The following is a 14,461-nucleotide window of genomic DNA, read 5'->3' as shown; positions in this document are numbered from 1 at the left end:
GCATATGAAATTTATAAAGTCCAGTCATCTTACACAGAGTTATATATAGAAAGCCTTTGCAATACCTCTGTGAAACAATAGATCTAGTCATGACCTTGACATTAAATTAATTAGAAATTCTTGTGTGAAACCTTTCTGTTCTCAATCATCATTGTTAAGATTTGATTAAAACATGTACAATTTGTGGCCAACAGCCAGACAATACTTTCACTTTTCTACATGTTTTGTATTTGTTATCTATCAAGATTAGAATCTGAATGACTAGTCTGAATTATACATATTTATTGTTTAAAAATCCACAATCCTTTTGGCAAAAGGCCCTCAAGTCATTTCTTTCATCACTTCTTTCTAAATATATACCACACAACACCTTGCCCTTCTCAATAGTTGATCTACATCATAATTTACATGCCTTGAGGGCCAGCCACAAGTACAATATGTTGCAATAAAAACAGTTTGCATAATCCTTCCGCCTACATAGATTATGGACATTTTCCTGAACTAAGAAGTTTTATACAATTGGTAGGGTTGACAGTTATAAAAAATTATACCCTCTATTTAAAGAATAATCGATCAAATAAGATTTCAGTAGCCTATAATTAAAAAATATTTTAGTTGGAGCAAGTGACAGTGATAATGAAGGTATACCAATTTCTGTTAACATCCATTCCCTGGCAGTGATATGTGAGATAAGCTGGACAAACCCAATTTAATAGCCCTTAAGTGAGCATTTGGTTCAGCATACAGACAAAATGAGATGTAAAGATGTTTATTTACAATTTTTACAAATAATTAAATAAGGTTTTATTTTATCTTCTTTTCCTATTATTATTTTTTCCACCTTTTTTCTTAGCCATTTTGCTTTTTCTTTTATCTTTCTTCATTCGAGGATCAACAACCTTGAAGGGACCAGTGACTCCTGATGGTCGACTAACTCGCTTTCCTACACCACGCTTTCCGACGACATACGTCACTTCTTTCTTATCCTTCTTCAACAAACCAGCCTTCTTATATAATCTGTAAATGATAGAAGAGAAATATCAGATTTGTGAATTTTAAAAAAGGGGAAATTTGGAGGTGGGCAAGGCTTGAAAATTGGTCAGTGTGATGAGGATAGGAATTTGCTGATGGGGGTGCTTGGATTTGAATAACTGAAGATAATAACTGAAGGTGATTAAGTAAGCCAGCAAGCACCAAACATGCGAGTTTGCTGGACTTGCGTAGGGTAAAAAATAATCATTACTGGTCTTGAAATAAGCATACAGATGAAATTCATTCCCACACTTGGCTATTCCACAAATTTTAAGATGTCATCTTCTATATCAGGGATTCTGTTTCATCCATTTATACTGGACATATCCTATGTTGATTTGCAAACAACCGATCGTAAATATGCTATATCGGACATGAAGACATGGTGAATTAAACTCAAAATTCCAAAAACATTGTAATGAGAGAACTGCTATTAATATTCTTGATTATCGTATAATTTGTGGGATTAATTAAGTGATCAACCTAATGGTTGGAATACATGTTGTTTACATAAGTGAGATGAAGAAGCCTTTTTAATTTCAATAATTTCCATTTCACTTTGTTGAACCTTGTGAACGCTCTGATGCCAAAAGTTAACATCCGATCTTTGTGAAATTTATATGCAATATTTAAATTAGGGAAACGAAGAAGTCTATTGAATTTCAGCAATTTTGTTTTAGAGTTATGGCCCTTGTTTCACTTTATTTAACCTTATGAACGCTCTAACCCCAAAAATTATCATCCTATCTTTCTGAAATTTATATGCATTATTTAAATTAGTGAAATGAAGAAGCCTATTGAATTTCAGTAATTTCTGTGTATTACATCTAAGAGTTATGGCCCTTGTTTCACTTTATTGAACCTTGTGAAAGCTCTAACACCAAAAGTTATCATCCGATCTTTCTGAAATTTATATGCATTATTTAAATAAGTGAAACGAAGAAGCTTATTGAATTTCAGCAATTTCTGTTTATTACGTCTAGAGTTATGACCCTAGTTTCACTTTATTGAACTTTGTGAATGCTCTAACATCAAAAGTTATCTGCCGATCTGTATGAAATTTACATGCGTCATTTAAATTAGTAAAGAGCAGAATCCTATTGAATTTCAGCAATTTCCGTTTATTAATTCTAGAGTTATTGCCCTTGTTTAACTTTGTTCAACCTTGCTAATGCTCAATTGATGAAAGTTATCATCCGATATGTATGAAATTGATATATACATTTAAATTTGTGAAACGAAAAAGCCTGTCAAATTTCAACAATTTCTGTAGATGACTTCCAGAGTTGAGACCCTTGTTTCAATTTGTAGAACTTTGTGAAACCTCAAACGGCAAAAATTATAATCTCATCTGTATGGAACTATCTTGTAAAGGCTCCCAATTACCTACAAAACAATAAATATGCGACAACCCTTGTTGACCGCTCAGACGATTTAGCTGCTGTGGCCGTATGTTTTGTTGCCTGGCAACCTATCTTTATCTTAAGCCAAAAAGCAATTTATGGTTTCTTCTTTGTCGGATAGTTTCATCCCCTTGGTGTCGATTGGCGGGATGTAAACACTTGTTTATCAAGAAGTCAATCAACTTGTCTTTAACAGTCATTCAGTTCACGATCCAAGAAATATTGATAATCCCGCAAATATACGAAGAGCAAAATTCTGGAACAGAAATCCTGCCCTATACATCTCCCTTTGGCGCATCATGTCCAAAATTATGCCCTGCATTAGATTTTAGAATACATGTATATTTGAAAATTAAATAAAAAAAAACCTACTGTTTGATCTGCTGCCACTTTTCCTTCTCAGAAACATCTACATCTTCCGTAATAACCTCTGCCTTTCTTCTTACTTTTTCCAACTTTTTAGCTGCCTGTAATTATATATTGGAACAGGTATATAGGTGCTCTTTGTTTTATATGATGTCTTACCTTTTGTTTTACAAATTGCAAATCAAATATTGAGATGAGATAGGGGGGAGCTATATGTTATCTCTTATGGAAGGATAACGTTGCCAATATTATTTCAATGTTCACTGTACAAACTGCCTATGTCAGTAGTTCAAAATATGTATTTTAGTTTTACAATTTGCAATTTCCATTGCTCCACAATACCATTCTCACAGTGTTAAAATACAGAATACACTTTTCAATTATACAAAATATTAGAACAAATATACCTTATATGGGATCCACAACGAAGCTCATTTGCATACGGAAAAAATCTGGACAAGGATGGAAATGAATAATTTATGCGATCAATCTACAAGGTAAATTTCAGTAGAAGGGAGCAGTACTCATATTTACAGAACTTTGGAAAACGTTCAATGAAATAAAATGAAATGGGGTTTAATATCCTACTGTTCTGCTCCGACTGGGTTAATGAAAACAGGTGTACGTCGTGCAGTGTGCTATGAGGGAATGGAGAAGTGTACCGGTAATGTGTAAAATAACTATTCTACTGTATTTTATATTATTCGAAAATGTATTCTGTATTTTAACACTGTGACATTGGTATTGTGGAGCAATGGAAATTGCAAATTATAAAACTAAAATACATATTTTGAACTGCTGACATGCATTTTGCTCCGTGAACATTGAAATAATATTGCCAACGTTATCCTTCCATAATCTCTAGTGTTATGTTGTAATGAATTATTAATATGTACATGACAACAGCAAATAGCTGACATTCAGTAGTTGCCTGCACATTTATCTGTTTATGAAGCATCAAGCAATCAAATGGCTTATTGTTATTATTCTGTTTAACCAAACCAGAAATTGTCAATATGGAAAGAAGTAAAGGTATTGATGTAATGAACTATACACCCAGTTTCATATTAAAATCAAAGTTATTGTGTTATAAAGTAGCTACATATCAAATCCCTTCTCTGTGCTTAGCCTATGCAGATAAGTTCATCATTGAACTCTTGTAACCCATTCATCTAATGAACATCTTGAACATTCTACCTTAATTGGAGTCAGAGAGATGTTCCAAAAGGTTTGACGGACGGACGGACAAACAAACCCATTTAAATAGTCTCCTGCCTCCTCCGAAATGCTATGGAGAAAAATTCTGTCATGAAATTATTTTGAAGAGGATGATGGATGTGAATATAGTGATGTCATTTATTGAGTACACATACATAAAGGTTTCAAAACTGTGATCTTAAAGGAGCTAAATCGCTATTCTTTGGCACCTAAAAATGGACACAAATTCATCGTAATACATATAATAATGTAATATGAATGTACATATACTGATTTTCATTCAATCGTTTCTGTTTTACTGTAATTTCTAAGCAGTTGCGAAGAGTGCAAATTGAATGACATTCTTTGGTGTCTGGTTATTCCAATCTACTCCAGTAGTCTTCCCTTGTGGGATATGTTTAGCCTCGTTCATCCTGTCACTTCATTACAAATGGCGCCTAAAAGCATTCTGGCACACGATTCATTTGCCAAGTTTAAAATTTTCATTATGTCTTAAATATTGGATACCAAAGGCCCATCTTTTCATGGTAAGATAACAACATCAATGTTGATTCAAAATGACCAATAAGTCGTGTTTGCAATGTCGAAGATTGTGGATGATACCGAGTTAAAGACATGGCTACTTTAAATCACAGTAAATGAAAAGATCTTGTAAAAGCAACAAGAAACAGTTTGATGTGTACAGCAACTCTTTGTATAATCTCTAGCATAAACCATAATCAGATCATTCATTTCCTACACCATTAAAAGCTTTATGTGAAGTTAAGATAAGGTGAAGGCCAGTAACACAAGTCAACACCTGTCATGATTAACTGTAGAACTAGGAGATGGAAATTAAAGAGATAGACAGCAAATCATTCAGTTTGAAGCTTTACAGATACATATGTGCATTTATTTTGATATTGGCAAAGTATTTTATTTTTTGGGCAACTTGCTGGAATTCCATTTAATTTGAAGAAATTTAAGTTTTTTAGTTACATAAAGGAATCAATCTTTACAAAGTTATTGAGGTTAAAAATGATATGTAAAGAAATATATCTCCATCAACAGATTTGTCGGGCGGGAAATAATGAATGATTGTTAAAATTTACTATTTTTTTTAATCATTTGGAATAATTGTATTCATATTAAAGATACATTATGTAAGATTTATATAAAGAACTAGCCATTATAATAGTTCGAAAGTAGATGATGTAAAATGAATAATTTGAAAATTTCATTCAAATTACTCTATTGCAAGCAAAGATATTAGCCTTTGAAGGTTTGACAGATGTGTGCAATAATTTCAACCACCGTACTGGTTGATCGAAGCTAAGTCTCGGTTCTCCATATTTGATTAAATCAAAGTATCGCTGAACCATTCTAATCTATTTAATATTGGAGAAAACTGATGCCATCGAGAGTTGATTAAGGCCTAGATCAGTTAATTAATGTCTAATTAATACTTTAGAAAACATTTCAGGCCTAAAGAAAGACCTGCAATAGGCAGATTTAGCTCTTGCATAATGCATGTTTAAACAACAGTCACATATCAATTAGCAAGCTCTTGAAATAATGCCAGTAGTCGGAAATCATTGATGTTTTTATAGGCTTCTGTATCTAGGTAATGTATATAAATGTTTCAATACACCCAAGGACCTCGGAAAGTGATTATTAGAAATCACTAAAATTCAACAGGCTTCTATGACCCTCTGGCATTTATAACAGCAGCACTAGTAAATTTCAAAATGACTGGATAATAACTGTGAGCTCTTGAGCGCCTGCAATGAAGGACAGACGTTACAGTGTTTAAATGTTGGTACATAAGGAGAAATCAATCCTCCGCAAATGATACTTTTCAAAACAAGTTTCATAAAACATAATCAGGTCAGCTATTTGACCTCTTTCTATCTGAAAGTCTGATACTCCTTACTTCTAACGATTACAGTAATAAATTTACACTTTTGACCATTAAAATATTTTCTATGCTTATTCCCCTTCTTTTCATAAGAAATACAAAACAAAAATAAATACAATGAAGAATAAAGTGTCTGGTTTGCCCCCTGTAGATTTAAATACTTAAAAGGCATTTACAAGACATACTCTTGTTAATAGCTGCTTTTCTCTGTGGCTTTAAAGGAATTTATAGTGACAAGCTTATTAGTATCACAGCAGATTTCCAGAGGCTTTTTTCCAGTTGAACTATAAATAAATGTTCTGGTAAATACTGAGTATGTAGCAAGAAGGTAGTATATGTTAATAATGTAAAATACTGATAAGGAAATAATTAGCTGAGTAAAATCTTCCCAGCTCCTTCTAGCATAGGTATTGATTTCACTTAACTGTCAACTTGTAATCACCAGTATAATGTCATCTCTTCCTCCTTTCTTATTTATATTCTATTTCTATAGATAGCTCTTTACTTTTGATGGAAGAAGCTGCCTCATTTCTCATCAATTTCCAGAGTATATACCAAGAATAATCACTGTCATTATTTCAGATCATCTGAACCAATTGCTAGCTGTGCTGATCAAAGTCCATGTAATTACAATAACTCAATATGGATATTACATTTAGTCATTCAATTACTGTATTGATGTCTAGACATAATTAGACAAAGTTTGTTTAGTCTTGAATATTTAGCGGAGTATGCCGGAGTATTCTATCTTAACTCTCTTTTTGTTTCATAATAAAATACAAAATTGAAATAAATCAAATCAATTGCTCCTAGTTATTTATAGATGTGCTACACAGTTGATTCTATGTTCAAATTGATAAACAATCATGATGACTGATGCTTAAAACACAAGTTGGGACAAATTTAAAGGTGTCCTTTATAATATACGCTTGAAAATAAAATCATGTATTTAGTACCAAGATGGACTGATTAAATATAATGAAGATCATGCCATACTTTTTTGGCAAGGTAACATACTCAAATTCGAGACAAAATCTCTGTATTAAAAGGAGAATCCACTTCTATCATAGTCATGTGAAGATACGTAAACTTGCAAAAACCCCAGAGATTGAAATATAAATAATAAGGCATTTGAAGGATGAATAGTAAAACTGTGCAACACAAATGAATAGAAAAAAGCTAGATTATTGAAAAGAAATGTAGCCTCCAATTTGGATACATGTCTCACACTGCATTTCACGATTATTGTCTAATATAAAAAATAAAAGGGCTGGTTCTTAACTTTACAGAAAATTAACTTCAATATATATATATACTGGTACTGATGCATTTACCGGTCCTGGTACAAAATGTCCAATCGATTTTCTACATACAAAATATTAAAGCACCCAAACAAGATAGATTATACAGAATCTAACTATTCTAATTACTTAAAGAGTAAATAAGGCAGCTTGAAAGAGGAAGTACCATAAATCATGCTCACGTCAATAGTCATTCTGCCAGTGAAATATATCTTTCTGAACTATCATGCACACAATATTCTTGATATTCATTATAAGTTCATCAGATATTTAAACAGGTCCCACAGTAAACCATATCCAATCGTAATAGGGAAAGAATATTTTTTATTTATTTATATACATCAACTAGATACATACAGGCTTTGAAATGAAATGGGGTTTAACATCCTACTTTTCTGCACTAATTGAGCTAATGAAGATAGGCATACGTCATGCAGTGTACTTTGATTTAAATTTTGCCTGGACAGAAGTATTTCTGCCTACTCTTTGTCGAATTCCAACATGTACATGTGATCTTGTTATTTTCACAATCCGAATAACATGATTATGACTGACCTGGGGATCTTTTTGGGTCAACCTTGGGATTGAACCCCAGACCTGGTTAGTGAGCCAGTACCCTACTCACTGAGCCACAATGGCTCTACTCCAACAGGTCTTGAAAGGCTACCTATTTCTGAATGATACTTATTTCTATTGATAATCATTAAGGTCAAGATGGTATCTGACCTGAGATTTTTATTTTAATGGTGTAAATTACTATCTCAATAACACTGTTCGCACCTATTTTTATCTTCTGACACATCAGGTATTTAAGCATATAAAAAATATAAATGTGTGTCTTTTTTACCCTTTACACTTTGGCAGACTGTCTCTTTAAACTAAGTAGCAACCTGACCCTTTAATAAGCTTATTAGAGATTATCTTCTACTTTATCTTTTAGCCATTTAATATATTTTTTTTTATTTTCATTGATAAGAAGAAAGTGGAATAACATATATAAAATGTATAGGTAATATTTTTCCACTCTTCTCTATATAAGACATTCATGCCATTGATTGATTATAGTCTTGAGGGATTTTTAGTAGTTCTTACCACAATAAAATTTTGTTGATTAGCAACAGCAGCTAATACTTGACAAGGTTTCAAATATTAATGAAGTAAGGTGTACAAGTAAAAATAAAGGTGAATGTTAAATTAGTCAAGAAACAGCTCTAGTCAAGTTATGGTCATTACACAATCCACAGATGTTGTACACGTAGTAGGTAATTTTCTGACCATCTTCTCACCTTTCACGAAGAGATCTATCTAAATTAATCAGCCAAGGCATCATAATCAAGTCTTCTATTTCTGGTCCTACAAATCAACCATACAGCTGAATGGTATTGATTTTTTTTTTTGTTCTCTAATACTACATTCATTAGGCCAAACAAAATACGTATTCTATTATATATTATCAACCCTTATTGTTACTAATCACAATAACATCTGTCTAAAAATCTGTTTACACATTCACACAAACTTGATTATTGTGTATAATATGTAACACATATACCGTTAGATAATATGCTTTATTCATGTCCATATTATTGACCTGTTCATAACATATTTACATAAGATAAGAACTAGCAATGGAAAACAAGATTTTATTCACTTAAAAGGAACTGGTTTTACTAAATTAGTCTTATTGAATAAACAGTGGTTAAAGGGATGTATGCATGGGTCTGAACATTTTTGAAGATTTTTTCACGCTGTCATTGAAATCATCATTAAACGAGCTGTCTCAGTTTTTCACAGTTGGTAAACACTGATGAAAGTGGGTATACATGAAAGTATACAAATAAAATGCCAGGTTCTGGATTATCTGGGATGATTTTAAGGCCAACATTCAACATATTCCTGATCAGGGAAGCTGACAATCAATATCGCAGTGCAATTTGCGATATATATTTTGTCCATTGCTAATCCAAAATTAAAATCTATTGTTTTTGATTCGCAGTAACTGTGAATCATTAAAATGACATTGACACGAAGATTTATCCACATTTTGAAGACTAGAAGGCTTTCTCAAGACTTTCAATGTCTAAAAAATGTCAAATAAAATTTTATAAACAAAACTGAATTCTCTGTGTGACATTTTCTTTTCAAACTACCCAGACACAATTCATTATACTATATAATACAGGGACATAACTCTATGAATAGGGACTATTAAACCGGAAATAAGGAACCAAGTAGTACCACTCATGTTGCGAAACATGTCAATTTGGAGTGATTATATCAGTATTCAATTTGAAAAAACTAAATCCAGTGTAAATACATGTAAACTATTATAAAATGAGAATTCAAAGTAAGAATTCCCAAAAAATATTATTGTTTATATCGTGTGTGTCTAGCTAATCAAGCGTATTCGTTAATTTCCGCATGTGTCCGATTGAACAAAAATAGTAACTACGATAAAAAGCAGACGAAATTGTTTTCTAACGAAGATTTCTGACGTAATAAAGAAATAAAAATTAAAATGAGTGGGGCTTCGGAAGCCACTGTCAGAAATTGGCTTCAGATGCAAGACCTAAGCTAAAGTCTACATCACATTCACAACCTGTCACAGCTACCTGTAGTAGTGCTAAAAATATTTAAGAATGAAATCTAATCATTTGTTATGAATTAAAGTAATATCTTGTTATTTAGGTACTTTATGTTGAAACTGAAAAACTGCAAAATTGGACTTTATGATTAGCAGTGGTGCTAATCAACTGTGAAAAATTATCGACAGCCCTGTTCCTTATGTGAAATATATAAAGCTTCAGAAACACACATGAATAGTATTTATGAATTGAAATTCATCTAGTTAAATGAAGACAAATAACCGGAGCCTTGTGCAAAAGTGCTTGTTGAAAAAGGTCTAGTTCACTAGATGTATCTACTAAAATGTGCAATATTCCTAATATATCATTATGAAATTTTGTACCATACCATACATACCACAGTAGACAATTTTTGGTTTATCACGGTTGTTGAAATATGAATTAGAGAAATTTTATGTCCAGCCTGTTTATGTATTCAAAATAATGGCAGATGACATATCCGATATTAAATCAACATTTCAAACAATTATTCGTTTAGTTTTTTTTAATTATGAGTTTTCTTAATACATACTAATCTTCTTAACAAGTTTACAGGTGAGCATTTTGGTACATAACTTATGTATGGAAGACTTTCAATCTGTAACAAACAGCACAGTACAAAAGCAGACCTAGGCTGCCCAAAAAATAGTTCCAGTTAAATTTTCTTTTATGCTGTAAAATATTAAAAGGCACCATTTCAGTACATGTTTTTTTTTTTAAATCTTAAAAGGGAAGGTAACCGAATGAAGCTCCAGAAACAAAAGTGTGCTAGATGTAGATGGATGGATTAAGATACCATTTCAAAATACCGCTGATTACTACATAGCAGAAGTATATTAATATTTGTCAGATTAGCTCAATCTTTAGTTTTTGTATTCAGGTTAACATTTTAAGCTACATGTATCTATTGTGAAATATCCTTGCAGCTCACCATGTAAAGTATGCAATTGGAATGGCCACTGCCACTACATCAATTTCCATTAAATTTTGTTTACTAGGTTGAACATTTACCATAAATAACATAATATACTTCAATGATGCAAGAATCTAAATGGCTGCAATTTATTCGTAGAAATTTGCTTGACATTCAAAGAGTGCAGGATTTATTGAATTTCACCCACATAATTACACTCCTGGAATCCTCTAAATTCAAGTATTAATTCAAATTGTATGTGTGTTGCATGTGTTTTTTACATAAACATTTTGTAAAATGGATTAAAATTGAGCTTATTTGTATCAAATTCTATTATAAAAGATAGCCACACAAAAACTGCATGTGTGTTCAAATAAAATAGTGTACTTTTTTTTTTTTACATAAACATTTTGTAAAAGACTGCCACACAAAGATCCATTAAAAACTATAGTCTCTGTCGTGTTTACAAGGTTTTCGGAAAAAGGGGCATAACTCAGCAATGGAAAGACACAGATCATTGTTCCAATTTCCAATGCTTCAATTCAAATCGAAAAATTCTGTTATAAAACTGTACCCTCTGCCACGTTCACGGAAAAAGAAGATAGCTCTGAAATAATAGGATTCGTCCTCTTTAACCCCAATGTTACTCGCAAAATTTCAAATAAATCAGTTAAAAACTGAAGCATCTATTGCTTTCAGAAGGTGTATGGGAAAGGTAGGGGTGGGACGTGTACCAGGTACCTCTAAAGCGGAAGGTTGTGGAATGGTGAAAAACGATGGGTTTGTCCCCTTCGTGAGTCATGAACCCAATGCTTAACACCAAATTTGAAAAAGACCTGTCAAAACCTTTGGCCTCTATCGCATACACAAAGTTTTATTTTATCTGAAGGGGTCATAACTTTGGAACAACAAGTTGCAGAATGCTATTTATCCATAGGGTTAATCCCCTCATGACCAAAATTTGAAAAAAATCCTTTGGTCTCTATTGCATCCCCAAAGTTTTTGGTTAAGGGGGTATAACTCTGGAATGACAAGTCACAGAATCATAAATATTGATAGGGTTCGTCCTCTTACGACCGCAATGCTTCAAACCAAAATTGACAAGCCAACAGCGATGCTGATGTACCCGACCAAAATTTCCAAAATAAATAAATGACACTGATTATCTATTCTTAGTCTAAGCATAAAATGTTCATGATCAAACTCAGTCGAGGTTTTAAAGTACCTGGTAGTGAAACTACACACAAAGTTTCATCACTCTCCATTAGTTAGAATCAAAGTTGTCTTGTTCCAAAGCATCAACCAATGAAATTGCTTAGCTTAAGTGGGAATTTCTAATCATTGAACTCAGTCACTTAATTAGAACTATAGAGTCGAGTTATCGGGTCCCAAAGCATCAGCCAATCAAATGGCTTATCTCTGCTTACCCTGAGCAGAAAATGCTCATCTTTGACCTCCATCAAGGTATTCACCAGGGTTCTTAATCCATTTTGAAACAAACGAACCAGAATTGGGTCAAATGAGGTCCTGGTAGGAAATGGGTTAATTATAAGCTTCCGTTCCTTTAGTTTAATATAATAGACTTCAACAAAAATAATTCTTGGTAATTTGTTATGGAGAATGTTGTATTTTAATGTATGTGATAACCACAAATAGAACGACAAATAGGTACACCTTTTGAAAATTTTCCATGTTTAATTCACGTACCAGCTTGAAGTTCACGTCAGTAATATTCCAGAATAAATCACTGTCTTCATTTATTCAATGAAAATGTTCGTATTTCATCAGTCGATGATCTAAAATATTAGCATTAGAAATCTATGAGTGGCGAGTAGCCATCCCAGATTTCTCACATGAAGCGACTAGTTTCATTCAGTTCGAACTCATAGATTGCTAATTTTATTACACTCACTGCGGGGTACCAGCTTAGGATTTCTTAACTGTGGTCACCTCAAACGAGAAACAGAACCCAGAGTCAAACTTTACCTAGGGAGAAGTTGACCCCTTACGAAATGACTTGATTTTACGTCCGGAACTTTAACGGAATATAATCTGTCAATCGGAAAGCATTTGTTCTGCCATCAGATCAGCCATTTTTCCAGAGTACAAAATACTCCATAAATTGAACAACAAATTTATACCGGAGTCAAAATTCTCCGGGATTTGAATAGCAAATTTAGACGATTTTGATTCAAAGTAGATCACCATCATCGTATAAACAGAAAAACTATTCTGGTCCTTTTATACGCCTATAAAAATATGTACGCTCAAATCCAAGTGAAAACTATTTTTAGCTCACTAAAACGAAATTCGATCGTTTATATGACGGATTATGATACGGCACCATGGACGTTCTTCATAACACAATTTGTAGTTTTTTGTCTATCACGTAACTAGTAACATAACTTGCAAAAGTTTTTATTCATTCGTTGATGACTATTGATAGACAAACGGCACAATTATAACGTGACAACCATAATTGAAATTGCTTTAAAATAAAAAATTTCTTAAGATTATGATATAGCCTCCAATAAAATCAACAATATTTTTAAAATTAAGCCTTTGTCAGAATGTGTATAAAATAAAAAATACCATTTAAAACTGGTTTATTGACCTAATTCCAACTGATATTCCATAGAAGGTCTGATGTGCACCAAAATTGCACTCATCCAAGATCTTTTGATCTTTCAAACAAGTTTCATTAAAACCAGACAAAAATTATGGTCTCTAGAAAATCCACAACATTGGTACATATATTACAAGCTTTGCCACTATTTGCGTAAGGCTGTGGGCCAATTTGACAGGATGTTTTGGTCCGATTTTCACGATAAATCAAACTCATCTGTAACGCAGATATCTTTTTACATTTTTTAATATCAAATAAAAATTAAGACCTCCAGAGGGTCCACAAGCTAAAAACATGATTTTTCGAACAACCACAGGTATTAAATCCTGGAAGTTATGGCCCGATACGTGTCAAAATCAAACTCATCCAAGATCTTTGGGACAATATATATATAAGTTTCATAATAAAAAAATGTGATCCGTAGAATGTCCACAAACAAATGTGAACAAACATACCGATTCACAGATGGGAGAGAGAGAGAGAGAGAGAAATGGGGTTTAAAGTCCACTCGACACAAACTAGGTCATTTCGGGACTAACATATGGTTTAATTTTATTTCAATAATTCGCTTGCGCATAGGGGTCTTTAGCAGTGGGAGGAAACCGGAGGACCCGGAGAAAACCCACGAGGTTGGACAGGCGACCCTACTCCTTGTCACGTACAACCGGGGATTCGAAACCACGCCAGTCGACTCAATGACAGACTTTATGATACAGCGCGAACGCTAACCATTCAGCCTCCAACCCCCCCCCCCCCGATTCACAGACGGACAGGGGCGCATAAAAATTTCCCCTGAAAACTGACATCCCTAGTTCTAACAAGGCCAGGTCTGCCTATTGCAGGTCTTTCTTAAGGCCTGAAATGTTATCTAAATTATTAACTAGACATTAATTAAGTTATCCAGATCATAATCAACTCCGGATGTCATCACTAGCCTGCGATATTTACTGGATTGGAATTCAATCTGCTGCTCAACCGATGATTAAATAAAAGATAGGTTGCCAGGCAACAAACATACGACCACAGTAGCTAAATCGTCCGAGCAGTCGACAAGGGTTGTCACATATTTATTCTTTTGTAG

The 14,461-nt window shown here is 33.1% G+C and overlaps 1 protein-coding gene across 1 annotated transcript in view; it reads right to left on the bottom strand.

Annotated features, from left to right (window-relative positions):
- Positions 1-753: 753 nt before the first annotated feature.
- LOC126824851 (pre-rRNA 2'-O-ribose RNA methyltransferase FTSJ3) overlaps positions 754-14,461 on the bottom strand; it is a 31,811-nt gene continuing 18,103 nt past the window's right edge. Inside the window, exons 18-19 of the mRNA XM_050554247.2 lie at positions 2,808-2,902; positions 754-1,017 (exon numbers count right to left, since the gene is read on the bottom strand). Of these exons, the coding sequence (XP_050410204.1) occupies positions 810-1,017; positions 2,808-2,902 (303 nt within the window). The 3' untranslated portion in view covers positions 754-809. The remainder of the gene's footprint in view (positions 1,018-2,807; positions 2,903-14,461) is intronic.

This window comes from Patella vulgata, chromosome 6 (genome assembly GCF_932274485.2).
Source record: "Patella vulgata chromosome 6, xgPatVulg1.2, whole genome shotgun sequence".
Lineage (NCBI taxonomy): Eukaryota > Metazoa > Mollusca > Gastropoda > Patellidae > Patella > Patella vulgata.
This window is presented reverse-complemented; position numbering and strand designations above follow the sequence as displayed.